The 27918-nt window shown below is 54.7% G+C and overlaps 1 protein-coding gene across 1 annotated transcript; it reads left to right on the forward strand.

Annotated features, from left to right (window-relative positions):
* The first annotated feature begins 115 nt into the window (after window positions 1-115).
* Window positions 116-27714, forward strand: CRYBG2 (crystallin beta-gamma domain containing 2). The gene is made up of 22 exons (XM_058718514.1): window positions 116-334; window positions 2387-2456; window positions 4018-4742; window positions 10157-12782; window positions 13217-13264; window positions 13350-13462; window positions 13628-13757; window positions 15607-15746; window positions 16825-16951; window positions 17194-17229; window positions 17580-17716; window positions 17873-17999; window positions 18283-18422; window positions 18520-18646; window positions 18881-18913; window positions 19004-19116; window positions 22749-22878; window positions 24217-24356; window positions 24710-24833; window positions 25717-25875; window positions 27252-27411; window positions 27515-27714. The coding sequence occupies exons 1-22, from the start codon at window positions 219-221 to the stop codon at window positions 27601-27603; spliced, it is 5610 nt and encodes a 1869-aa protein (XP_058574497.1). The 5' UTR covers window positions 116-218; the 3' UTR covers window positions 27604-27714.
* Window positions 27715-27918: the final 204 nt, after the last annotated feature.

Here is a 27918-nt window from a genome sequence, read left to right on the forward strand (position 1 = left end):
GGCCCGGGTTGTGGGCGGCCCCTGCGAAGCGCACCTCGTGCCCTGCACCAAGGGTAGCATCTGGGTCAGTTCCCCGCCCGCCCCGAGTGCGGGCGGGGCCGCTGTTTGCTCCGGGGGGCGGGCCGGAGAAGGCGTTTCCCTGCAAATAAGCGGATCCGGGTGGCCCCCGTGGCTCCGCAGCGGTCTGGTGTCCCGAAGCCCGGGGCTTTGCCCTTGCCATGGCCGAGCGGCACGGGGGTCTGGGGGCACGCCTGGCCCGCCGCTTGGCAGGGCTAGGGCTCGGGAGGAAGCGCAGGGGGAAGAGGACCCCGGAGGAGGCCAGAGCTCGGGATAGGTGAGGGGGATGGAGGAGGGCCGCAGGGGCTCCCCTGGGCCCTAGGGATGTGTGTGTGCGTGTGTGTGCGCGCGCGTGTGTGAGTGAGCGCGTAGTGGATGTTCAAATAAGCATGTATGAGTGTCTCGGAGCATAAAAATATACGTGTCAGTGTACTAAGATTTTGGATACGTGAATGTGAAAACGATCTTTATAAAAGTATCTGTGCTCTTTTAAAACTTTAAAACAACTTTTGCAATTCCGTAAACGCGATAGGCGGCCTGCAGACAGTGATTTCCTCTCCTGAGACAGTTTAAAGGCAAATGCGGTAGCTCCCCCCGCCCCTGTGGACTTTGATTCTCACATCACAGGCCAGTTTACCTCTGGTCTTCGTTCCCTTTGTCATGAGCAGGACAGGTACCTGAATTGCCTCCAACTGCACTGCATTTGCCCTTATGTGCCACAGAAAGGATTTCCCCTGTCGTCCCAGACTGGAATAACAATAAACTTTATTTGCCTTTCATCCCTACCTGGATTATCTCGTTTAATCCTCACAGCAGCTCTTACGAGGCAGGCATTTCATGTGATTCAGATATAGAAATGGAGGTTCAGAGAGGTGAAGTCACCTGCCCAGTCACACAGCTGGGAAGTGGCCGAGCCTGGTTACAGGCTTAAGCGGCCTGACTCCAGAGCCTACATCCTGACAGCCCTGGTTGTGCTAGAGAGATTTCGGGACTGCAAAGCCAGGGGGCCAGAGCCTCATCCTAACCCTAGGTGCCACTGGGCTTGTCACCTTGAACAAATTGCTTCCTCTCTGAGCCCATTCACTGGTGGCTAATGTCTAAGTGAAAGGGAAAAGGCTCTGGACGGCAAAGCTGAATGGCTGGGAGGGAGGACAGTGAAGAGGATCCCAGCAGCTCACAGTGGAATCTGAAAAGAGTTAGGAATGTGCTCTCAGGCACGGGGTATTGTGTATCTACGGAGTTATGCAGCAATTTGTTCTGATCTTATCATGACAGAGCTGTCTTTGGCCCCTCTGGGAGGGGTGGGAGCGTGATGGGGGCAGAGTGAGAGGAGGGGTTGTACTGTTCTTCCACACCAAAGAGAGAGGGGAGGGGAGGGCCTAGCCACCCTGAAAGCCTGGAAGCCTGGATGCCCCGGGTGGGGGGGGGGGGAGTACCCACACCCTGACACTGCCCTGCCCGCCCCCACTTGGAAGACACACCCTCTCCCATTACCCTGTATGGCAGGAACCTGCCCTATAGGCCCAGGTGGCACTGCCCCTCCCTTTCCCCACTTGAGAGGAGGCAGGGTTGGCATGCAGGTGAGTCAGGGGTTGGGAGGACAGGGGAGGGACTGCACATGCTCGTGGGCCAGCGTGATGATACATCCCATGCATGCACTTGGAGTTGGTTCTCACCAGACATGGGAATAGGACTCCAGCACCAAGGCACAGGCCTCTGATCCCTGCTGATTGCCTGGAGTTGGGCGCAAGGTGCATGGAGGAGGCAGTCAAGGCACTTCCCCATCTTGCCCCCATTAGTGCTGTGATGTCTAACCAGCTTTTGGAGTGGGACAGTCCTAGTGTCTTAACTCCAAGGGTCACTAGCTGTGTGACTCCAGGCAAGTCACTTCACCTTTCTGGACTTCAGTTTCCTTACTGAAAAACTATGGACATAATATCCACCTTCTAGGATTATTGTGAGGCTCGAAGAAGATCATATGAGCACCATACTTAAGGCTAAGCCCAGCATGGCATGGGGAGGGCCTCCACAAATGGCAAGCTTTTGAATTATTGAGGTGCTGTCCTGCTTCTATATTCTGACCCTGCTACAGACCTAGTCCTCATTTTTGCCTCAAGCTTATCCTTGTCTCTTTCTCTCTCTTTGGGAGTACACAGCTGGGGGAGGGAGCAGAGAGGAGGCTGCTGCATAGACCTTGCCCCACTCACAAGGTTTCAGGAGCTCAGCCTGCCTGTGTGCCCTGAGAGAAGTGGGGAAGGACCCGAAGGTCCAGTCTAGGGGTGGGAGAGGAGGAAGCTACTTCACTCCCTTCCCTTTGCTTCCTTCCTAGGCCCTGGGGTGGCCAGAGCTGCCCTGACCTGGCCCAGGGCCTGGGCAGCACCAACAATGTCAGCCTCAAGGTAAGAAAGAATCCGAAGGGGTGGGAGAGGAGGAGGGCCAGAAGCTTGGGGAGGAGCTGGGCAGGCCCTGAGAACCCGGAGTTCTCTCATCCTCCCTCTGCCACTGATTCACTGTGTGACCCTAAGTAGATGCCCCCCCTCCCCCACCTCTGAACTTCAGTTTCCCTATCTGCAAAATGGGGACAATAATGCAGCTCAGAGGTGTTGTGAGAAAGAAAGTAAACATGTAAAACATCCAGCATGAGGCACTAGGTGTTCTGGAAGCATAAGCTTAGTAATGCTCAGGCCCTTGGGGGAGGCGCTGAGGGCCAGTGCCTATTCCCAGGACCCCCTCCTCCACCCTCCCTCCTCTAGCTTGACCTTGTCTCATCTTTGGCCCCAGCCTTCCTGGCATGGCTCCCCAGGGGGTAAAGCTGGGCCAGTGGTTTAACCCTCTGGCCACAGTATTCCCATCTTCAGTGGGGACCCGAGCCATGGCTTGAACAGTGACGGGGTGTCCTCCCTTTAGAGAAGCAAATAGCCTTCTCTGGAGGTGGCTCAAGCAGCCATGTGTCTGTGGTCCTGAATGCCATTAGTAATAACTAGCATTTAATTGAGTACTCATTATGTGCTGGTTACCCTGCACGGCTTATCTCCTACAGTCTTCACAGCACTCCCAGGAAGCAAGTACTGTTATTATCACACCCATTTTACACACGGGGACACTGAGAGTGTGCCAGGAAGTACCAGAGCTGGGATCTGGGCCCGGGTTGCCTCGCTGCAGGCCCCTACATTAACCACTGTACCCTCTTGAGGTATTTAGCCCCTGAGGAAAGAGAGACTGAATCTATTTCATAGATGAGTAAATTGAGGTATTTGGGATCAAGGGCCGCTGCTAGGAGGAATTTTGACCCCAGACGTGGCTCCTCTGTTGCCAAGGACACAAGCCTGTCCCTGAAAATCGGTGGTTTGGGGAGCAGTGTCCATATGGATCTGGGATCCCTGGCCCCGTCTTCTCATTCCCACGGCCCAGCTGGGCCCCAGAGGAAGACAGCAGATGGAGGTTAGGTTTGCCCCACGTTCGGGGGAACCACCTTCCCTGGCTTCCCCACGGCCCAGGTGCACCTCTGCGCCCAGTGTGTTTGGAAATCTCAGGCTGTGAGGGTACTGGGGAGGGGGCTGCAAGCTGTCTGGAAGCCCGAAGCAGGCAGAGGCCACAGGCACTTGTAGCACGCATGCCCATGCAGCCCCTAATCCCCAGAGCAGCTGGTGCCACAGGGCCAGAGGCCTGTGGATGCCTGGGAAGGCAGCAGTCGGCCTGAGAGTTGGGCCCTCGCTGAGTGACTTTAGTCAAGTCAGTGTCCTCTCTGGGCCTCACTTTCCTCATATGTAGAATAGGAGGGGGTGAGTTAAATGCCGTGGGCCTTCCCAGAGCTCTGCCCTTTGGTCTAGTTCTCACGGGCCTTACGGCACCTCTGCTCAGCTTCTCCTGTGCCAAGGAGGGCAGTCAAGGGTGTTCAGAGGCGCTTGGGGGGACAGGAGAAAGTGCTGTTGCCGGACCCCTGTCTCTGCTTTCCCCCAGGCCCAATCCCAGAGCTGCTCAGAATGGGACCTTCGGGCAGGGAGCTGTGGTTCCTGGCTTTGGAAGAGACGACACAGCTCAGGGGGACCCACTCAACCCCTGGGGCGCCTACAGAGGCCAGCTGTGGGCAGTGCTTCTGACCTGGCCAACTGTGCCTCCGTGGGACCGGAGAGCCTGGCGCTGGCAGCAGAGACTGCTCGAGACTTGGCCCTCGTGCCCGCTGCTGCTCCCGGGTGTTTGGAACAAGGAACCTCAGGCTGCGCTTGCCTGCAACCCCCCTACACTGCTCCAGACGTTCCTCTGAGGCCTGAGCCACACGGCAGCCTGGAAGACCTGCTGCCCCGCCCAGCATCCTTCCCCACGGCCCAGGGGGCAAAGGGCGAGCCTGTGCCAGCAGGGCCGACGCTGCCACATCCAGCCCAGACCCTGCACCGGAGTCCCTCTGCCAGGAGGACCCGCTACCACATCACTGTCACCTTACAGGGCCATGGGCAGGCACCTGGGGAGGAGCACGAGGAGCCTAAACCGGCCCAACCAGCTCTCCACCCCTGCGGCCCTGAGGAATCCAGGGGCTGGCGGGAGCCTCCCCAGGGGCCCCGCCCCATCACGGGGTGCCTGACAGACCTGCCCCGGGAACCCCGGCCAAGAGCCCCACCGCATCGGGAGATCACAGCCCAGCAGCAGGAGCTCCGGGCCCACTGGACACCTAGATCCCCACACAGACGGTGAGTACAGGTCAGTCCCCACATGGGGCGACAACAGGAGGGGAAACCGGCCTGGCTGCCCCGCTCTCGGGTCTCTGATCTCTGGGCTTTTCCAATTCAAGGTTCATTCATTCAGCTCCCTGAGCATGAGCTGACTCCACCATCTCCTCCCGACCCCAGCTCTGCCCTCCTCTCCCTCCCCTCACCCACGGGCTGCCTCCAGGAAGGACTGCCGCTCTCCTCCTCTGTCCCTGCGGAGGGGGATAGCCTGTCATAGAAGGGATGGGGGAGGGTCACCTCCTCAGCAACACCCACCACTCACTCCCTGGTGCTGTTCAGGAGACCTCAGACCCAGCCCGCCAATGGGCACCCAGCCTAAGCGCTGGGTGTCCGGGGGCAAGCTGCTTAACCTCTCTGGGTCTTGAGTTGTTGAGTAGATTTGGTAGCTGGAGGTGAGGAAGGAGGAGGTGGACACAGGACATGCTTTGAACTCCAGGAGTTGGGCTGTCCAAATAGCAGGGATGCTTGTTACTAACGCCTCGGTCGCCTCATAATTACCCTACCTGGCTCTGGGGTGGCTACCACAGGAACAGCGCAGGGCTCCCAAGCCTTGGTTTTTATTTGTATTGAAATGACTCTCCTAAATCTGCCTCGTAGGCCCAGAGCTAGAAGGGTGGGTCCCCTAAAACTCACTGAGGAGGGGGTGACATCTCTAGGGCCGCCAGGCCTCAAACCGGGCTCTGAAAAGTTCCTAGTGATGGTGGTGGTGGCTATTATTTGTGGCTTGTTTTCTAAGCATAATTCGTTTCAGTCCTCAAGTAGCCCCATGAAGTAGGACTAAAGTTGCTCATCGCCCCCATTACAATAGGGACACTAAGGCTCAGAGAGGTTACATCCCTTGCCCAAAGTCAACTAGAAAGCAAAGGGGTCAGAATTTGAACCCGGATGCCTGTGCTCTAACCACTGCTTTATCCTGCCTCTCCCGGAGGCTTCGCTGGTCCTGTGCAGACAGCAGAGGGTCGAATGAGGTTGCCGTAGAGAGTTTACAGGGACCTCGTGGAGGTGGATTTGGCAGCAGCAGGAATGCCCAGGCCCCTGGGCAGGAGTTGGGGTACCTCGTCCTGTGGCAAGGAAGAGGGAGAGGTGGACCCAGGCTTGCTCAGAGACCTGCTCCGGTGCCCCAGCTGGGAGAGAAGGGCTGCAGAGAGAGGGAAGGTAGGCAGCGGAGGCAGGCCTCGGAGAGGAGAAGGAAGAAGCAGCAGGTTCAGATGAGGGGACCTGGGCTCTATCTGCCACTTCCTGGCTATTTGGGGACTAGGTAGCTAATGACAGACTCTGACCAGAGGCTAAGGCTCAGGTGCAGAAGCAGGAAGCAGACCTCCAGGGATAGCCTCCTTCTATGTCCCCTTTCTGGGGAAGCATATCTGGGCCAGGATTGGCAGATATTGGGGCAGGGGGGAGGCGCGACACAGTTGGGGCTGTAAGTGGGAATGTGTAAGATACGTGTGCGTCCGTGTGTGTGTGTCTGTGTTCAAGTGCAGGCAAATTTCACGAGGAGGAGGAGGGGGGGGACGGCTGCGAGTGGCCTGTGTGTCTTGTGAACAGGCACATGTGTCATTGTGTCTGTGTGTTTCTGTGCGTGTGTGACCTACATCTCCACTGTGTCTCTGAGTGTCTGTAACTCTGACTCTGTGTCTGACCGTGTGTGTCCGTGTAAGCGTCCCGGTCTGTCTTTGTGCCTGTGTGACTCGGTGGGTCCGTGCTAGTGACTGTGTGTCAGTGTGTGCCTGTGTGACGCAGCGTGTGTTTGTGGGCCTGTGGGCCTGTGGACTGGTTTGGCCTAGTTTGGGGGTGACTCACAGGTAAGCGGGGAGAATCCAGGACTTGTTGGGTTAGACGAGGCTCTTTCCCACACTCCCCCCACCCCCTCCTCAGCCTCTCCCTTTTCCTGCCCCACACACCTCGCTTGGAGGTCACAGTCACCCTGCCAACAGGTCCATGTTGGTCTGGGCCCCTGAGAAAGAGATGGCTGTGGGAATGAGGACTTCTGCTAGCCTGGAAAGGGCATCCTGGGTCATCGGGGGGTGTCTTCAGAGCAAGGATGAAAGGGGGCAACTATGGGCAGGCAGATTTCCAGCAGAGTTTGAAGAACACTTTAGCAGTCATGACTGTCCAGGGATGGGACAGGTCAACTGTCAAATGGTGACCTCTGTATCCTAGAAATGTGCAGGCAGAAGGCGATGAGCACATGTTTATGGAATGAGTGACTGGCAGGGGTGTTGCTCACGGGCTGGGCTGGCTTGAGAAAGGCGTGGAATCCTACTTGCTGGCAGGTCATTTACAGTGTCTGATCTGATGACCAGTGGCTTCCTTTGAAGCTCTTCTTCTGTTGCTTTGCCAAAACCAATGGGGCCTTCCAAATGTGGTTCCTGTTTTAAATGGAATTCTTTGATCCCTGGACTCCTAGGATACCTCTTTTGGGTACACCAAAGCAGGGCCTAGCACATCACCTAAAACTGTTAGCATTGGATGAATGAATGAATGAATGAATCAATCAATCAATCAATCAGTCGATCAATGACTTAAAACCCAGGCTCTGCCACTTACTATCAATGCCCTCGGGGGTAGGGAATCTCACCGAAATCGTACTTACTATTTTTTCAGAAATTAAGAGGAGACTCAGTGGGGGGCTCAGCGAAAAGGTGAGCTCCTTGTCAGGAGTCCCAGCAAGCAGACAGGGTTCTGATGGAAGAAAAGGGACCCCTTAGCGAGGACAGGAGGAGACCAGGGCCTCAGCCAAGGGCTGTGATCTAGGGCCTCAGGCGTCCGGTTGTGTCCTGCTCTCAGGAATTCTGGTCTGGGGAAAGGATTGGGGATTCATGTCAGCCCCCTACCTTTCCCATTCACAAGGCTGTTCCAGGGCCACTCATAGCTTCCATGGTTCTGGAGTCAAGCAGGCTTCCCTGGGCCTCAACCCCTTTCATCTCTGCTCCTCATAAAACCTGAGTCACTGTGAGGGCCACAGAGCAGGATCAAAGTTCTGGGTTCCACCAGGCTCTCAGGAGGGAAGAAGATAGAAATGGGGGAGGGAAGTTGGGGGCATAGGTGCATTTCTGGCCTTAGCTTCTCTTATAATGGCCCCCAGGGGCTGCCTCATGGATAGGAGGAGTGGCCTTAAAGACAGGCTGGCCCTGAGGCTAAGGATGAAAGGCCTGACCTCTTGGGTCCTTGAGATCTGACAATAAGACTGTCTTGGTCAGTGCAGCTTGGAAGTTGGGGTGGGGGCTGGGTGGTCCCTCCAGGACTACTGTGGTTCCCTTTAAAAGTAAACTCCAGGGGCGCCTGGGTGGCTCAGTCGGTTGAGCGTTGAGCGTCGAACTTCTTCGGCTCAGGTCATGATCTCGCGGTCCGTGAATTCGAGCCCACGGGCTCTGTGCTGACAGCTCAGGGCCTGGAGCCTGCTTCGGATTCTGTGTCTCCCTCTCTCTCTGCCCCTTTCCCATTCATGCTATCTCTCTGTCTCTCTCTCTGTCTCTCTCTCTCAAAAATGAATAAATGTTTAAAAAATTTAATAAAACAAAAAAAAGGTAAACCTCCAAACCAGGGTCTCCGTTCACCCGATAATTACATTAAGGAATTTGGTTTGGTGGTTAAGCATATAGAGTTGGGGTTCAGTCTTGTCTCTGCCGCTGTGTGATTCTGGGCAAGTTTCTTTTCTTTTCTTTTCTTTTCTTTTCTTTTCTTTTCTTTTCTTTTCTTTTCTTTTCTTTTCTTTTTTCTTTTTGAGAAAGACAGAGAGAGTGCAAGCAGGGGAGGGGCAGAGAGAGAGGGAGAATCTCAAGCGGGTTCTGCGCTGACAGCGCAGAGTCTGGGCGAGCTTCTTAACCTCCCTGAGCCTTTTTTTGTCCTCTTCTGCAAAATGGGAATGTTTGTTTATAAGTTATTCTTTGAGGCATCAAATGCATGAGATTCTTTTGAAGATTCAGTAGGACAATGAACATAAAGCAGCTAGCAAGCCTGGCCCAGAGTAAGCCCTCAACACATGGCTGTTATTATTACTATTACTATTCTTTTTAATGTTTATTTATTTTTGAGAGAGAGAGAGACAGAGCAGGAGAGGAGATGGGAGGAGATAGCAGAGAGAGAGGGAGACAGGATCCGAAGCAGGCTCCAGGCTCTGAGCTGTCACCACAGAGCCCGACGCGGGGCTCGAACTCACGGACCGCGAGATCATGACCTGAGCCGAAGTCGGCCGCTCAACCGACTTGAGCCACCCAGGCGCCCCTCAGAAGTGATTTCTAACCGCAGCCTGGCGACTCAGCATCTCCGTCACCCTGGGCCCGCCGCTCCTCTTCTCTGACCCTCAGTTTCTTCATCTGCACAAATAATCCCAGAGGAGAAAATTGAGGGAAAATACATTCAAATCCAAAGCGCTGTGTCCTGCTGGGCTTCGTTCGGGCCCACAGATGCACTCAGATGTGCACTTAGGCTCGGACAGCTATCACCAACATGCTCTTGCCGGTACACACGTGTGCACGCCTGCTAACATTTGGTCACGGTTCTCCGAGGCGACCGTGGGAAATCTGTGCGCCAGTGGTTTCCTTTTTATTTTTTAATGTTTACTTATTTTTGAGAGAGAAAGAGAGAGTATGAGCTGGGGAGGGGCAGAGAGAGAGAGAGGAAGACAGAGGATCCAAAGCAGGCTCCGCGCTGTCAGCGCAGAGCCCGGTGCAGGGCTCGAACTCACGAGCCACGAGATCGTGACCTGAGCTGAAGTCAGACACTTAGCTGACTGAGCCACCCAGGTGCCCCAGTGGTTTCATTTTTAAGCGACTTTTCATTCTTTTTCTCTTCTGGAGCCGGACAATAACTATGAAACATATCCTTACCGTTCCAGTTTTGTGGCTGGGGACCTGAAGCTCAAAGGGGAGAAGTGGCCGGCCCAAGATCACCCAGCTAGTAAGCAATAGGGTCAGGGGAAGCTCAGCTTTGCCTGAGGTCACAGCCCACCTTTCCTTCCCTTCCCTTATAATGGTCAGGAGCAGGATCAAAACAGTTGCCTGGTTTTCTAGTTTTTGGCTCCTTGGAGGACTAGACCCAGGGCTCCTTGGGCAGAGTCGCAGCCCCTTCCATAGACCAGTGAGTCTGCCCCATATGCTTTTTTGCTGTCTCCCTTCTCTCTCCTTTAGGCTCAGGCCTCAAGTTCACCCCTGGAAGAACCCCTGGCATTGGGGACCATCTGAAAGTGGGGAGATAGTGGGAGAGCTGGGAGTATCACGCCCGTTTTACAGATGAAGAAACAAAGACCCAAAAAGTCAAATGACTTGCCTGGGGTTACTGAGCCCGGGCTTGGCAGGGGTGGTGCCTCTGTCCTGCCGGGAATCACTCTCACCACCCCCTGACTCTGTCCCTCTTCTTCCTGGCACCGTCTGCAGGCAGCTGGACTACAGTGAGCCAAGGACGCCTCGGGACAGGTTGCCGGGGCCCAACATGGAGGAGGCAGGTGGGCCCCCAGCTCGGGCTGAGGCTCCAGTGGTGAGTGCCACGCTGATGTGGCGGCGGCCCCCTGCCCAGGAAGAGATGAGACACCGTTTTCACAAGGTGTCCCTGGTGTCGGGGGCCCGGATAGAAGCCCCCCCGGAGGAGACGCTTGAGTACAGCCACGGCCGAGAGGAAGTCAATGGTTTCGCAGCGCGGGAAGAGACAACGAAAAATTGCCAGGGACCCCGGGAGGAGGCTGACTCCAGGAGCTTCCAGAGCCACGGGCCCATCTTTTCCAAGAAGTACATATTAGCCCCCAAGGAGAAAAGGCCAGTGGGAAGGCTGAAGGAGGCCGTAGGCCAGGGCGATGGCAGTCCCCAGGAGCCCAGGACTGAGCCAGCAAGCCGGGGAGCCGTGGCCAGGACTGAGATTTTGGTGCCCCTGCCTGGGCCCCGCGAGCCAAGCCCCCACCCGGGTGTAAGTCTCATCAGTGGGAGCCCCCGGAGCCTCGAGGAACGGCGAGTGACACGCACTGTGCAGACCACCGTGGTGGTGGGAGGGCATGTGGAGCGACGGGTGAACAGCTCTGTGACTGTGGGGCCAGTGCTCTCGGGCGAGGCCCTGCCACGGGGCCGCAATGTTGCTCGCGCCGCACGGGCAGTGGTGGTGAGCCCGCAAGCTGAGGGCTCACCTAGCCGCAGTCAAGCCCGGGAGCTGATTAGTAGCCTTGTGCCTGGCGAGCGTAGCCTACCTGCCAGCCGGCTTCCCAGGCCCACGGCTGTGGTGCCAAGGAGTCCGGGTCTGGGCAGCACGGTGGGGGCAGCCTTGGGGCAGCTGCCTGACACGGGGATGGCAGAGCCAAAGGACAGAGCTGCTCTGGCTCCTGCACGCGTCCCAGAGGATGTACACCCACCTCAGAACCTGGACGTCCCTGCAGCTCACCCAGACCCAGACCAGAGCAGAGCCCCAGAGGCCAGAGCCTCTGAGGTCCCAAGGGTGCAGGGAGCCCCCCGCTCCACCCAGCTCCCTCTCCAGACTTCTCAGGACCGGGCACCATTACCTTCCTCTCCCAGACACCAGGCCCATCCCCCCTCCCTGGGCCCAGTCCATCCTCCAGAGCAGCCTGTGGTGCCTGCTCACCCCAGGACCCAGCTCAGTGGCAAGCCCAGGGGGCCCCAGGCGCTGCCCTCTGTAAAGAGGGAAGGACTCACAGATCCCTCTGCTGTCACCATCCCGCCCGCGGTGAAGACCGAGGTTGTTGTTACAGTCCCTGGACAGCCTCTTGCTCCATCTTCTACAAGGAGGAAGGCTGTCCCCAGCTCAGGAGGGCTTTCTGCTTCGTCCTCCCCAAGGAATAAGTTTGTTCAGGACTCTGAAGACGTCACTATTTTCTCCTTTACCCAGAAAGAGAGAGCACAGGGCCCTGGTGTTCTGGCTGACCCACCCGCCGCCCAGAAAGAGGTTGTGCAGGGTCGCAGTGCTCCTGTCACCTCATCCCCCAAGCCAGCCAAGGTTGTCCAGGCCCCAGAAGGCAGCCCTAGCTCCCAAAAAGAGGCTGTCCAGAGTATAGAAGGCGGCCTTGCTCCTCTCATCAAGGATGAGGCTGTTCGAGGCCTGACTGCTTCTACTCTCCTATCCCCCCAGCAGGGTGAGGTTGTTGGCGGCTCTGCAGTGAGCCCCATCCCATCTCCAACCCAAAAGGAGGCTATCCAGGGTCCTGGTGCTTCTGCTGCTCCGTTTTCCACCCAGAAAGTGATTGTCCAGGACACTGCTGTTCTCCCTGCCCCCTCCTCCGTGGGCAAGTTGTCCCCCAGCCCGGGAGGCCTTCCTGCCCCAGTACTGATGGGGGCAGAGGCCAGTCTAGAGTCGCAGCTTGTCCCTGACTCCATTGAGGGCAAGATGCTCCCAGAGACAGCCAAGGAGGAGGAGGTGGCCCTGGCTGCTGACCTGGAGATTTTTCTGGATACTCTGCGGAGCATGGAGCCCCCGGAGATTCTCCGTACTCACCGGCTGCCACGAGCCCCCCGCTCTTCCTACCTGGCCATGTATGCCACGTTGCCCGCCATCGAGGAGGACCAGCCTGGACCATGCGTGCTGGGACCCGGCCCCCAAGAGGTGCCCACACGAGAAGAGAAAGAGGAGGAGGAGGAGGAAGAAGAGGAGGAAGAACCAGAGAATCCTTACTTAAGCGATGATGAGAAGCTCCAGCATAGGCAGGAGAGCTCCAGGCCCAGCTCCTCCTGGGCCTCTCGCCCTGCCAGGTCCCCCCAGGCCTCTGGTTCTCCTCTGGAGATGATGAAGAAGCATGTAGCAGATGCCAAGGGCCCCCACCCAGAGCTGGGGCCTGAGTGGCAGGCGGGGAGCAGGCCCATTTCCCGTCTTGGAGGCAGCCTTCTCTTTGGCAGTCGGGTGCCTGGCACCCAGGAGGCCCCCACCTTGGAACCACTGGGCACAAAACTGTCTGCTCTGCCACCCCACGTGGCACCAGGGCTCAGGAAGGTGCCAGGACAGCTGCCTCTGCTCTGCAGTGAAAGGCCACTGCCAGAGAAACCTGCATGTGCCCGGCCCCTGGAGGAGTGGGTGAGTGAGGCCTTGGGTGAGCAAGGGAGGGTGCCTGGCCTCGCCTGGGGCAGGGTCTGGATGGTATGAGGACCATGGTGCTGGGAACAGAGTCTCGAGAAGCCAGAGGATTGGGTCTGATGTCTAGTTCAGTGTGACCTTACACAAGCCACATCTTTCTGGGCCTCAGTTGCCCTGTTCACACAGCAGAAGGTTTGCACTTTGAAGTCCAAAGGGCTTAGTGGCCTTGATCTCTTGGAAGCTGGGGAAGGGGAGCAAGAGGCACCCACCCCTGGGATGGGGTGACAAGGCCCCTGGAGGTTGGTGACATCCTCTGCAGGCCAGCTCCTTGGGAGTGGAGGCCAACAGGGAATATGTGAGATCCTCGGAATGGCAGGTTGTGGGGAGGCGGTAAGGAGGCAACTCCGTAAGACTTTTTATCACCTCCATGCCAGAGCCCAGCATTGAAGACCCAGGGCAAGCGGAACACCAGGCCTGGAAAGGTAGGGTGGGCACGTGGGGTGGGGGGGCAGCCGGAAGCAAGGACCTAGGGACAGGGCCTGAGGATTTCCTCTGTGTCTTCTCCAGATGATCCTCTTCTCAGAGCCTGGCTGCCAAGGCAGCAGCAAGGAGGTCTGGCAAGACGTTGCCGACACCTCCGGCTGGGCCAGCATGGCCTCCGTGAGGGTGGTTCGAGGCTGGTGAGTGCAGACTGCCAGGGTGGGGCTGGGGGGCTGCTTGTGGACTTGGAGGATGCCGGGGCAGTGAGATGTGCCCAGGCCAACCTGGCAGAAACCCCTTTCAGCCACCCTGCCTTGTGGGTACGTCCTCTCCCCACCACTGACCCTGGGTCTCTGTGCCCACAGTTGGGTGCTATACGAAGAACCAGAGTTCCGGGGCCGGAAGCTGGTCCTGCCGGAAGGAGATTTGGAACTAGGAGCCCTGTCGCCAGCATGGAGCAAGCAAGGCATTGGCTCCCTGAGGCGGGTTGTCCGGGTGAGTGGCTGGGAGCGGGGGTCAGATGTTGCCCTGCCTTCCCCAGGCCCCAGCTCCTGAGGAAGGGGACAGCCGCAGGTGCCTGGAGTTGTCTATAGGTAGTCGCCTCTAGCTTCTTGACCTCCAAGCCACCTGGGGAAGAAAGAGGTTTTGGGGTGTGCAGCCTGGCTTGGGGAGGGGCAGGCAGAGGCCAAGCCCCAGCTTCGGAAAGCAGCCTGGGGAAGTCTGAGCTGGCATTGGAGAAGGGTTCGGTTAGAGCAACAGAAATGGGGGGAAGGGTCTGTGGGTGCTGGCCCATCACCCAGGGCCCAGGATTTCAGGCCCACATGCAGACTTAGGGTGCCACAGATGTCTGTTCAGTCATTTGCTCACCGATGCTGCTTAGTAGTTTGCTGTGTGCCAGGCACCGTGCCAGGCAGTGGGTTGGAGGAGGAGACCTGCCCTCTGCCCTCTGCCTTGCAGGACTCATGCACATGAGCGTATGAGGGTTGGGTTTGAAGCAGGAAAGCCATATAAGCAGATTAGGGATTTATAAACACCCCTCTGGCTGCCGGGAGGAGAAATCCCGGAGCTGGGAACATGAGGCAGGGCTGTGATTTCCAGGTGAGGGGCCCCTCTGAATTTTGAGGGAGAGGTGTGTGGTTTGAAAAGGCATAGTCAATATTCTAGTCCCATATCCGTAAAGTGGGGAAAAAAACAATACCGTTTTCATAACCCAAATTTACAAACTACCAAAATTAAGCTGGGTAACACCACCTTGACCACCAGGGAGACACAGAAGAGAAAGCAATAGCTCTGAAAGCAAGGCCGATCAGATTTTTTTTTTTTTTTTTTTTTTTAATGAAAGTACAAATAACCCTAAGACAGAGCTGTTGCAATCCTCCTGGTAAGAGAGGACGAGAGCCGACGAGTCTTAACTAGGGCAGTGGCCCAGCTATGCGAAGGGGGAGTAGTTTTGAAAGCCTCTCCAGAAACACCCAAGTGTTTGTGGACAATTTATTGTGAGCTTCTCACAATAAATTCATCTTCATGTAGGAGGTAACGAGGTACGGGAGAAAAAAAACAAGGGCTTTGAAGTCAGGTGGACCTAGTTTCATGTCATTCGTTCAGCATTGATTGGGCGCCTAGTGTGTTCCAGGCACGTGGGAGGTGCTGGTTGCAACAGAGAACAAAAACTACATTGCTCTGTTCTTTGCCCTGCTACGCACAGGCTTTGTGCCCTCGGGCAGGCCGCTCAACTTCACTGAGCCTCACTTTCCTAGCCTGTGAATGGAGTCATAACTCCCGTTGGGAGGGCCAAGTGGGATGGGGTAGGGCACGCCCTTAGCATCGTCCCCTGCCCTCAGTAGATGCTTCCTAAGCGTTTGATGAGGAGTGAGGGAATGAAAACGATCCTAGTGGGGAAGAAACACCCAGAATGCAGATAGGATCCGCTGCTGCCTAGGATAAGATGTGGGTAGAAGCCAGTCTGGACAAAGGCGGGAATTGTATACAGAGGAAGAGTCAAAGTTAGGCCTCAGGAAGTGGCTGTCCATCCAGTTCGTCTCTCAACCGGGCTGGAAATCAGGCTATCCGGGGCATGGCAATTGGCAGGCTTTTGCTGGGAACTTTGGTAACCGGTACCAAAGGCCCAGCGCCAAAGAAAGGGCTTTGGTCTCAGGCTTGTGTGGCCGACCTTGCAGAGAACACCCCAGTCACCCTCCTGGCTTCTGCGGAGATGGCCACAGAGGCTTCCCAGAAGTTCCCTGGGGCCTGGGCTGGACAGACTTGGGGAAGCAGATACTGGTGGGGAGGTAGTCTCTGAGGGGTTCTGTTTTACTCTTCCTTTTCCACCTCTCTCCTTCTGCAGGACTACATTACCCCAGAGATCATCTTGTACTCTGAAGAGAGCCTCAAGGGGGAGCAAGTGAAGCTAACGGATGCCTTGGAGGACCCCCAGGGCCTGGAGAGGCCCCTGCGGGTGGCATCTGCCACTGTCTCTGCAGGACTGTGAGTCTGGGCTATTCTGGAATCCCTTCATTTGGCATTCATTGTGCTGGGGACATAGAGGTGATAGGACACAGCTCTTGCCCTCGAGAAGTGCTTAGTCTACTGGAGGCAACAGTCGAGTAAGAAGACAGTGGCAGAGTTCTGGGATGGGGGAGCATAGAAAGGCACCAAACCAGAGAAGAGCACCTGAAGTCAGAGAAGCCTTCTTGGAGGAGGAAGCACCTCAGCTGGGGTGAATTGGCCCCAGAAGAATCTCAGCACAGTGAGAGCAGGGCACGAAGGGCTTTTGTATATTTTGTTCACTGCTGTATCCCTGATGCCTGAAGCAGAGGCCGGCACAGGGTTGATGCCCCTAAATATTTGTTAATTGAATGGGGAAGAGTATATCTAGCAGAGGGAACAACACCCGCAAAGGCCCAGAGGTGAGAGATCTAAGCCTCGAAAGTGCAGGCTGGCCCAAGAAGGCAGCAAGTGGGGAGATGTGAGGCCCAGGAAGAAGGCAGGGAGACAGATCAAAGGGCCTCTGTGCATCTGGGCTGTATTGTGGGCTAACGGGGAACTACTTGGGGTCCCTGAGTGGGTATGTGTGCAGGAGAGAACTCTCCAGCTGCTGCATGAAATTAGAGAGTGCCAGGCCAGAGGAAGGGGGACTGATGGAGTGGTTACTGCAAGAGATTATGGGGGCCTGGGGTGCCTGGGTGGCTCAGTCGGTTAAGCGTCTGACTTCGGCTCAGGCCATGATCTCTTGGTCCATGAGTTTGAGCCCTGCTTCGGGCTCTGTGCTGACAGCTTGGAGCCTGGAGCCTGCTTCAGATTCTGTGTTTCTGTCTGTCTCTGCCCCTCCCCCCCCCCCACCCCCGTGCTCTGTCTCTGTCTCTGTCTCTCTCTTTCAAAAATAAATAAACATTTAAAAAAATTAAAAAAAAAAAGATTATGGGGGCCTGAAATATCCCCAAGCATCCCCTTGCTGGGGGGCTTCTTCTCCTAAAACTTCTTCCCTCTAAGCCTTCCCCCCATCCACCAGTCTGTGTCCCTGGGTATCTGGGATACAGCCGCCTCTCTGCCTCCCCCCGACCAGGTGGCTGCTGTACCCTAAACCCTTCTTTGAAGACACTCCCTACATCCTGGAGCCTGGAGAATACCCCACCTCGGATGCCTGGGGTACATCAGACCCCAGTGTGGGCTCCTTAAAGCCCATGAGATTGGTAAGGGGCAGGTGGTCCCAAGTTACCTTGTCCTGGAGCCTGGGGGAAGAAGCAGGACCTGGGAGCTGCTTCTGGGAATGGGGGCTGAGGACAGGGGGAATTAACCCAAGGAATGGGGCAGAGGGAAGTCACAGGGTTGGCCATTTTTAGGGGGGTCTCAGGATCAAGTAATTCCTGAGTCACCAGCCCCATCTGTCTTCCTCTATCTCTGGGCTGGTGTCTCAGCTCTGTCTCCTCTGCAGGGCTGCCCAAATGTGGAGAAGCCAGGGGAGCCCAAGGTAAGAGTCTGGGCTGCAGGGTCAAGGAGGGCCTTTGGGTGGGTTGTGTGTATTTGTATGGCTCTCATAGGCTGAAGTGGAAGACAGGAGAGGAGAGTGCTGGGAAACAGAAGCTGAGAAGCTGGGTCTGGAAGGGTGGAATCCTATGAGCTCACTGGGAAATGGCTTCTGATGTGTAAGGACCAGGTCAGAGGTCAGAGAAGAGGCAGGAGTTACCTAAGGGAATGGAGCTCAGTGAGAGAGTAGGAGGACTTAGCTCTGGGTTGACGCTGGGCAGAGCCATCTGGGCTGGCTGAGTGTATTTGGGTCCAGATGCCTCCCCACAACCCTCCCACCACCCTTTCTGCCAGGTTGTGGTTTATGAGGCCACAGGCTTTCAGGGCCAGAGCTGGGAAGTAAGCAGAGACATCTACAACCTTCAGCAGCCAGAGGACAGCCAGAGCCCCCATCTGGCCTCCGTGGGGTCCCTGCGAGTTCTTGGGGGCTGGTGAGGACTCAGAACCTTTCCTTCTACTTCATCCTCCCTTCTGGCCTCTACCCTCAGAGATGGGGAATGCCCCGGGCTGCCTAGGGGTGGGGGCAGCTGTCTTACCCACCCGAGGTCCTTCCTTGACCCTGTCTGTCTGCCTCTGCCTTTCCCCAGCTGGGTGGGCTACCAGAAAGCAGGCTTCCGGGGCCACCAGTATCTGCTGGAGGAAGGGGAATATCCTGATTGGTCACACTGGGGAGGCTATGACGAGGTGCTGACCTCCCTGAGGGTCATCCGGACGGTAAGCAGGAGCAACTGGGCCATCCCTCTGCCTGTGGGTACAGGCGGACTCCCCCCAGTACAATCTGTTGAGCGAAGAGTTTGTGCTCTCTTTCCCTGTTCTCCAGAGCAGCTGGAAGTGTTCCCTGAGGTCTAGCTTCTCTCCGGCCTGCTGCCTTTCCCCGGGCCACACTCACTGATCGCCTCATTCCAAAGTCCCCTGGTGGGCTGCGTCCGCGGGGCCTGGGCACTCCTTGGGGTTTCCGTGGGTGGGCAGGAGAAACCTGACTATCCCTGGGGCCCAGGACTTCGGGAACCCGGCCGTGGTGCTGTTTGAGGCCATGGACTTCGAAGGGCACGGCGTGGAGGTGAGCGAGGCATTGCCGGACGTGGAGCTGGCGCGACACGGCCCCCACACGCAGGCCATCCACGTGCTCAGCGGCGTGTGAGTGACCCTGGCTCCGGGAGCTAGGCGGGTCTGGAGCGGCTCCAGCGGAGAAGCCGGCTTCGCCCTGCTGACCCGCGCCCCGTCCTTCCTGCAGGTGGGTGGCCTATGAGAAGGTGGGCTTCTCCGGGGAGCAGTACATCCTGGAGAAGGGCGTGTACCGCAACTGCGATGACTGGGGAGCGGGCAACAGCGCCCTCGCCTCGCTGCAGCCAGTCCTGCAGGTGCGTGCCGGCGGTGGGGCGAGGCCATGGGGGAGGGGCTTAGTGCCTGGGAGGTGCCCCCGCGGTGGGGGCGGGACTGGAAGAAGCCGGCTCGGCGCGCGTGGGGCGGGGCCTCTGGGAAGGGGCGGAGCTAATGCCTGCCTGAGAAGCGGGAGTGCCGTGGAAAGGGTAGGGAAACTGAGGCTAGAGTCTGGCACTCTCCTTGAGTCTCGAAACTTTGGGCCCTCCCTGCAGGTCGGGGAGCACAATCTGCACTTTGTCTCAAAGGTAAGGAGCCTGTGGGGGTCTGTCTCCTTTTCCCCATTCTCTCCCACTGCATCGCCCTCCATTCTCATCTCTTTCTGTCTCTACCTCCAGATTCAGTTTTTCTCCGGCCCCAACTTCCTGGGCGACCACATCTCCTTCGAAGATGACCAGACCTCTCTGCCTGCCTCCTTCCAGCCCCAGTCCTGCCGTGTCCACGGCGGCAGGTGAGGACGTGGGGGGAGGTGGGAAGTGGGGCGCACCTGCCCAGAAGTGCTTAACTCAGCTTGGAGATCTGGGCTGCAGGAAGGTCTTTCAAATGATTTCTTTCCTTGGGCTTCCTTGAGATTAGCTATTTTGTCCCGAAGCATTCAATCTTAACACAAAGTAAAATAAAGTTTTAATGGAAAACCTAAAACTTGATGGTATAATATAAAGAGCCCCAATCTAGTTTCATGTATCTCTCTGCCTTGTCTTGTCTTGTCCTGTCTTTTCTCTTCTCTTCTTTTCTTTTCTTTTTAGTGGAGGATTTAAAATCCCCAACCCTTGGGGCGCCTGGGTGGCTCAGTTGGTTAACCATCCAACTCTTGGTTTCAGCTCAGGTCATGATCTCACAGTTTGTGTGTTCGAGCCCCTCATCGGGCTCTGGGCACTGGGCTGTCAGCTCCGAGCCTGCTTGGGATCCTTTCCCTCTCTCTGCCCTTTCCTTGCTTGTGCGCTCTCTCTCTCTCTCTCAAAACAAATAAATAGACCAAAAAAAAAAAAAAAATCCCCAACCAAACATAAAGTTTCACAGGTAAATACTTCAATATATATCTCTAATAAGAAAGAAACCCTCCCAACCCGCATAGCCACAGTTTATTATCACATCTGCTAAAATAAATAATTTGTTGGGGCGCCTGGGTGGCGCAGTCGGTTAAGCGTCCGACTTCAGCCAGGTCACGATCTCGCGGTCCGTGAGTTCGAGCCCCGCGTCAGGCTCTGGGCTGATGGCTCGGAGCCTGGAGCCTGTTTCCGATTCTGTGCCTCCCTCTCTCTCTGCCCCTCCCCCGTTCATGCTCTGTCTCTCTCTGTCCCAAAATAAATAAAAAAATGTTAAAAAAAAAATAAAATAAAATAAAATAAATAATTTGTTAATATTACCTAGTACCCAGTCTATGTTCAAATTTCTCCCATTGTCTCAAAAAATGCCTTTGTGAAATTGGTTTGTTTTTCTCAGAATCCAAACAAGGTCCACACATTGCTTTTGGTCAATTGGTCTTTAATTTATAGTAGTTCCCCTTCCTTCCCTTTGTTTTATACCATTTGTTTGTTTAAAGAAACCCAGTAATTTGCCCTGTAAGTTTCCCATCTTCTGTATTTGGCTCATTGCTTCCTTGTGGTGTCTTTTTTTTTTTCCTTTGTGCCCCATATTTCCTGTAAACTGGTAGATCTGAAGGCTTGATGAGATTCAGGGTGTTTTCTTGGCAAGAAATCTATGTAGGTGGTACCCTGTCCTTCTTACTACATTACATCATGCACAGGTCTGGCTGTCCCACCTTTAATGATATCAAGATGCCTACATTATAAGATCTGCAATTTATGTCTCACCTAATGGTTTTAGCATCCACTGGTGATATTTGCCTAGACTCACTATTTCTTTAGAGGTTACAAAATGATGGTTTTAAGATTTTGGGTATTCCTTCTATAGATGTTATCTGGAATACTTCCATAAAAAAGAACTTTCCTTTTCAACTATTTGCTTACCTGAAATAGTTTATACAAAAAAGGCAGTTTGCTCCTTTTCCAAGGATCAATTCTCTTGATCAATTTTCAGGATAATTTCTGAACTGGTGCCCTAGCAACCTCGAGAGCTGAGTAATGAAGTATTGTTTTTTAAGCGTTGTTACGAATGCATGGATTTATATGCAGTTGAAATGTCTTAGTGCATTTATGTGCTCTAATCATTCTATCTTTGGCAAATGGGAGCCCCTTCAAATTGCCTGCTTCTAAGATGACTCCAATAGTTTTTTGTGATTTCCTTGTTTTTCTGGTACAATAAGATGCTCTAGGATCACTTTGTACATTTTTCCCCTAAACTTGGAATCAGTTATGTACCAAGGGACTCTGATTCCAATGGTATTTAGATGGAAGCTGGGTGTTTCAAAACTATAATACTAAACTACTACTAACAGCATAAAGCAGTGAATGCTGTTTGAGGCTTCTCCGTTGTTCTTTTTGTCCTCGGGACATTCACTAAAATCCCTTTTGGTATGAACAGTTCAAAATATCATTTTTAAGACATTTGAAATAATACTTTTGTGTGTGTGGTTATGCCAACAACCTGATATACAGTTAGGTTCATTTGTTTTATTTAATTTATTTAAATTTTTAAGAATACTTTTCATTTTCATTTATTTATTTTTAGAGAGAGAGCATGCACAAGTGGGGGAGAGGGGCACAGGGAGAGAGAGAGAGAGAGAGAGAGAGAGAGAGAGAGAGAGAGAGAGAATTTTAAGCAGGCTCCATGCTCAGCGTGGAGCCGACATGGGGCTCGATCCCATGACCCTGGGATCATCACCTGAGCTGAAACCAAGAGTCAGAAGCTCAACCGACTGAGCCACCCGGGCACCCCTAATTGTTTTTGCATTACATAAAGCATTTACAATATCCCTGTCTTAGCTTGGGCTGCTAACAAAATATCATAGACTGGGGGTGGGGGGTGTGTTTGAACAACAGGAATTTGTTTTATCACAGTTCTGGAGGCTGGGAAGTTCAAAGTCAAGGTGCAGGTTCATTTGGCTCTCCTGTGAGGGCTTGCTTCCTGGCTGGTAGATAGCTGCCTTCTTCCTGTGTCCTCACCTAGTGGAGACAGCACTTCCTCCTCTTATAGGGACACTGTTCCCATCATGGGGCGCCACCCTCCTGACCTCATGTGAACCTTCCAAAGGCCATCGTTTTTGAGGTTAGGGCTTCAACATGTGAATTTTGGAGAGACATTCAGTCCAGAACAGTTCCAAAGCCAAGTCAGTCAATAAGATCTATCTCTATCCCTGCGATCTTTCCCCCCCGTCCTTCCCCATAGGTAATCTTTTTATTTTTATTTTTAGTGTTTAGTTAATTCATCTATTGGTTTTTTTTTGTGAAAATATAAGCAAATATACTCTCTTACATAAATTTGCACCTAACTATAGAAACCAAATATATTTGTTGCCCTTCTCCCTCATTTTCTTACACAAAAAGAAGCATACTACAACCTGGTGAGTATACTGAGGACCACTGAATCATACAGAGTGAATTTTATGGTATGCGAATTTTATCTAAATTTTTTTTTTTAAGGGAAGCATACTATAAACGCTGTTCTGCACCTTTTTTCCCTAACAGTTTGGAGATCACTTTACATCCCCTTAAGAGCTCTTTCTCATTCCTTTTCACTGCTGTATTATTATACTCAACACTCTTAGTTGATTCAACAACCCCCCACTGATGGACACTCAGGCTGCTTCCACTCTTTGTCCTTGCAGACAGTGCTGTATGAAAAGCCTTGTGCGTGTGCCATTTCATGTTTTTGAAGGAGGTTTTGAGATTCCATGAAATGGGATTGCGAGTAATTGTGAATAGAGTTCTGCTCGGTGTTGCCAAATTTCCCTCCATAGGGGCAGTAGGATTTCATCCAGTCAGTTCTTAAGTCTTGACCTCAGTCTCTGCTGCTCAGGGCCTGTTCATCCTTGACCTCCCATAGACGAGGGGTGGCGGGGGGGGTGGTCACAATCAAGTCTGCATCCACTCTGCTGCATCTCAGAGGGTCTGGGCAGGCCAAGCACAGGACAGGGCAGGCTCAAATACCTACTTATGCCCTTCTACTCTTCCCCTTCCCTAGCTGGATCCTGTTTGATGAGAAGAACTTTGAAGGTGACCAGCACATTCTCTCCGAGGGCGAGTTTCCCACTCTCACGGCCATGGGCTGCCTAGCCTCCGGAGTCCTGGGCTCTCTCCAGAAGGTACCCCTGGTGAGTACCCTTGTCCAGTTCCGGGCAACCACTGAGGCAGGGGATGCTGCTGGGGGAGTGTGGGCGCCGAGTCTGTCCTCACTGTCGGCTCAGCTGCTGGGGCTTGGATCCAGTCTTCCTCAGAACAACCCCAGCTTCCCCTGACCCCATGGCTTCAAAGTCAGTTACACTTACTAGAGATTTATTGAGCACCCACTGTGACAGGTCTTGGGGACACTGACACAAACCAGACACAGCCCTGATGTCAAGGAACCCATGACCACACTGACATAAAGATTACAATGCAGAGTGGTGTGTCCAGATGTAGAGGTGGTATGGGGACAGTAGGGACTAGCGCCTCTGGGGTGGGCAGGGGACGGCAGCCAGACTGCTGAGGTGGGGCTTCTGTGCAGGAAGGAGTGGAACAGAGAGCCGTCTCTGCTGCGCGGTGGAGGACAGAAGGGTGGGACAAGGCAGTGGGGTTGCTGCTACAGTAAGCCAGAATAAACAATGATGTCCTGCACCAGGGAGGAGACGGAGGGAAGTGACACAGGCCGTGTTAAGGAGTCAGAGTCTATAGGACTGGGTGGGCCCGCTGTTAGAGCACAGCAGACAGCTGACCACTGAGCCCCTACCAGGCTCTGGGCAGTGTTTCAAAGGCTTCCATGCACTAAGATGTTTAGTCCTCACCAAAGCCCGGAGAGGTTTGTTACTACCATCCGCTCCCTTTTCCACGTGTGAAACTGAGGCACAGAGAGGTCATGCGACTTGCCCCAGGTCACACAGCTGGTAACAAGCAGAGCCAGGTCCTCCCAGAGGCAGCCCAGCTGCTGAGTCCGAGCTTTACAACTATGTGCTGGGCTCTCAATGCAGACAGACCGGATTCTGAAGCCCAGCTCGAGGGATTTGAGCAAGTGGTTTAATCTTCTCCAGACTCAGTTTCCCCTCTGTTAAGCAGGGATAATAAGAGCACCTACCTTATAAGGTTGTTGAGAAGTTATAACGAGGTCAGGTAAAACACTTAGCACAGAATCTGGTGTGCGGTAAGCCCCGAATACGTGAGAACTGCTATAATTACCCATATTATTGTTATTATTACTGTTCTTAGAAGTACCATGGACTGGCACTAGGGGGAGGTTTGAGGGGACAGTAGGGGCCCCAGTCTGGTATATGCTGCATCTGAGAATCTGGGGGACACCCAGCTGGGGGTGTCCAGGAGCCCAGGACCCTGTGAGGCAGACCTCAGGAGGGAAGAGGGCCTGAAATACTGATCTGGGAATCGGAGTATCTGGAATTGGGGGCTGAGTCTGGTGCCGGGGCTCTCTCAGCCTCACCCCTTCTCCATACCCCTGGCCCCAGCACTTTTCAGAGCCCTCCATTTTTCTGTATGGACTGGAGTGTTTTGAAGGGAAGGAGATCGAGCTGGACAGGGAGGTCCGCAGCCTGCAGGCCGAGGGCTTCAACAACCACGTGCTGTCCGTGCGGATCAGGGGGGGCGTGTGAGTGTGTTGGGGGGGGCATAAGGGCGGGGGCTGCTAGGGAGCGAGGGCTGGGTCTCTGGCCTCTTGCCCCTTCCCACCTCCCCTCCACTCCCCACCCCCCTCCAGGAGGGAGGGAAAGGTTCAGGCTAAGGAGGGTCTTGGACCCCAGCCCAGGTTCTCCAGGACCCTCCTCTGCTCTGCAAACCGCCACTTCCCAGCCTCCCTCTCCTCCCTCGGGACCCTAACACCAGGTAGAGAAGTCTCAGCATGAGAGAAAAGGAGACGGAGAATGTTCTCTCATCCGTGCCTCCTCCTCTGTCTGTGTGTCTGTCTGTCTTCCTCTCTGCATCTCTGGCACCTGCTGGACCCAGCTGGGTGCTGTGTGAGCACAGTGACTTCCGGGGACGCCAGTGGCTGGTGGGCAGCTGTGAGATCACCAACTGGCTGACTTACAGCGGGACGCAGAGGGTGGGTTCCCTCTACCCCATCAAGCAGGTGGGTAGCGTGTCGGGTTGTGGGTTTCCCATATGTCCCAAACTCAGCCTTTGTGCATTTTTGTCACAGTTTTGCCATGTCGTCATTCCTCTTGAACCATTATCTACTTAACACTTTTCTCTAAACCAACTCACTTGTTTTTTATACTTCGTCCTTATCCTAAGGGCTGATAACCATAAAATCATGGGTTTGATGTGTATGTATGATTTTTCCTTAATTGACATGATAATAAACACAGTCCCATTGAATTTTTAGCAATAAGTTCATCCACTTCGGGTGAAAAATCATCTCACGTACCAACCAGCAATAATAAGCAGGCCTCACTCTGGGAGACACTATCCACTCCTGAGTTTCTCCATCTGTGAGCACGTGTCTGGACCTGTTTCTCATTTATGTGCATGTGCATTGAGGTGGAGGCATGGCCGTGGTGTGTGTGTGTGTGTGTGAGTGTGTGTGTCTGTATTCCTGCATACATCCATCCTTTTAGCAAACATGGGGTGTGGGGTAGGCCGGGGGAGGGGCCTGCACATCAGTTAGGAAGCGTGTTTGCACGGCTGTGTGTATCCGTGTGTTTGTATCTGCCACAAACTTCTGTGCAACCGTGTGGACCTTGGGTGTTGCTGCCAGTGCGTCCCTCTGCACATGGCTGTGGGTGTTTGTGGACGCGGAGCCGTGTGGCCGTGGGTGTGCACCACGGATGTGCCCCCCGGTGCATGGGTGTGAAAGAAAGGGTGGCTTAGAAGCAGGGCCCAGGAAGGGTTCAGGGCACGGAGGAGGGCCTGGGAGCTTGGGATCCTGGCGGGTCCAGAGTTGAGGGTGTCGGGGGCCCAGGTGGGAGCATCCCTGCCCAGGGGTCCCTCACTCAACCTCCCCTGCTCAGCAGCGCCGGGCTTATTTCCGCCTCTGGAATACTGCACTGAGGGGATTCCTGGCCATGCCGGACCATGTGGAGGACATGAAGGCGGGCCGTGTGGTGGTCTCCGAGCCCCAAGAGGGAGGCAGCTTCATCTGGTACTACGAGGACGGGCTGCTCAAGAACCAGGTACGAGTTGAGGGGCGGGGACAGGGACCCCAGAGCCTCAGGCACTCAAAGGCCCATTTCCAGGGGAAATGCCAGCCTGCCCGTCAGAAGCAGGACCTGCCCTTGGGCCAGAGAGATAGAGATACACACAGATGCCAGGACCCTGGGCAGGTAGAGGATGCAGGCACCGATTCCCTGGGCAGTTCGGGCTCTTCTCTGGGCCTCGGTTCCCCATCTGTAAAACGAGAGCATTGAACCAGACCCTTCTAAGGGACCTGCCAGCTCTGATATCCTGGGGAGAACTTGGGTCCTATTAGTAATGACGGATTCATGAGGTGCCTGGGTAGCTCAGTCGGTTAAGCCTCCGACTTCGCCTCAGGTCACGATCTCACGGCTCGTGAGTTCGAGCCCCGCATCAGGCTCTGTGCTGACAGCTCAGAGCCTGGAGCCTGCTTCAGAGTCTGTGTCTCCCTCTCTCTCTGCCCCTCCCCCACTTGTGCTCTCTCTCTCTCTCTCTCTCTCTCTCTCAAGAATAAATAAACATTAAACAATAATAATAATGATGATAGATTCACTCCACAAACATCTCCCCAGCACCTACTATGTGCTAGGCCCTGTTCTAGGGGCCGGGAATACAGCAGTGAGAAGACGGAAATGACTCCTGCCCTCCCGAAGCCTACATCGTAGGGGGGGAGAGACAGAGACAACTTAAATGAGTCAAATATCTCTGTGTCTTAGGTGATGCGAAGCGCAGGAGAAAAAAGTCTCTAGAGGAGACTAGGGAGTACCGGTAGCTGTGACAAGGCCGACTCTCCCCCAGAGGGTGGCATTTGAGGGAGCCATCTGTGTCGATGTGTGAAGGAAGAGTGTTCCAGGCAGAGGGAGCAAAAGTGGAAAGGCTCTCGGGTGGGAAAATGCTTGGCAGCAGGACTAGAAGGTCCCCCCACTGGCTGGAGCGAGGCGAGGGAGGGAAGGTTACGGCGGTGTGCACCTTTGCAGGCCATCGAAGGGGTTTCGTCTTTTACTTACTCTCCATTTCATAGGTGAGGAAACTAGAGCACAGAGAAGTTAAGTAACAAGCTGAAAGTCACACAGTCAATTAGTGTGTGAGAGCTTGTCCGATGTTAAATCCTGTGCTTAGGGAGTCAGCCATGAAAGTCTTCCTGGACGAGCTACTATTTTTCCAGACCTTTGATGGTCTTTCACACCGAACCCTCACAACAGCCAGCACTCAGGGATTCCCATCCCCAAGGAAAACAAAACTCAGAAGAATTAAGAGATCGGCCCAGGGTCACAGTCCACGAGAGCCAGGATTCAAAGCTGGGTGTGTCAAGGGTGTCGGGCTGGAGGAGACCCAGTGGGAAGGAACAGTGCCTGATCACCTGCTGGGGCCTCAGGTGGCCCCTACCATGAGCCTGCAGGTGATCGGGCCCCCCAGCACGGGCTCCAAGGTGGTACTGTGGGCTGAGAGCCGCCTGCCCCGCCAGACGTGGAGCATCAGCGAATCGGGCCACATCTGCAGCGACATGTTCGAAGGCCGGATCCTGGATGTGAAGGGTAAGGGGGCTCGTGTGCGGGAGAAGGCACCTGAGGCGGCTGCGGGCAGTGGAGTCCTCAGCAATCTCTGACCATCTTCCCCATCTCTTACCCCTTCCCACAGGCGGCCGGGGCTATGACCGGGACCACGCAGTGCTGTGGGAGGTGGCCAAGGACCGGGCGTCCCAGATCTGGACAGTCCATGTGCTCTGATCACCCCCACCTCCCAGCCCTGGAGGCTTTCCCTGGGATGAAATGTTTTTATAGGTTTTTTGTCGTTGTTGTAACATAAGCTATTTTCTCATATGCTCCCAGGTATCCTCATCTTTGTGCACCTCGATATTTGGGGCTGGGGTGCGGAATTGTTCACCTGCCTTCTTTGCCCTGTACTCGCCCTACTTTTCTCCCAGCTCAGGTTCTAGGGCTCAGGTGTAAGGCCTCCCTCTGCCACCAGAGGGAGCCCTGGGCCCAGACTAACTGTGAGTGTGGTCTTTAAAGCTGTCTGTCCCCCCCCTCAATTGATGGGTT

The sequence above is a fragment of the Neofelis nebulosa genome, chromosome 2 (assembly GCF_028018385.1).
Source record: "Neofelis nebulosa isolate mNeoNeb1 chromosome 2, mNeoNeb1.pri, whole genome shotgun sequence".
Taxonomy (NCBI): Eukaryota; Metazoa; Chordata; class Mammalia; order Carnivora; family Felidae; genus Neofelis; species Neofelis nebulosa.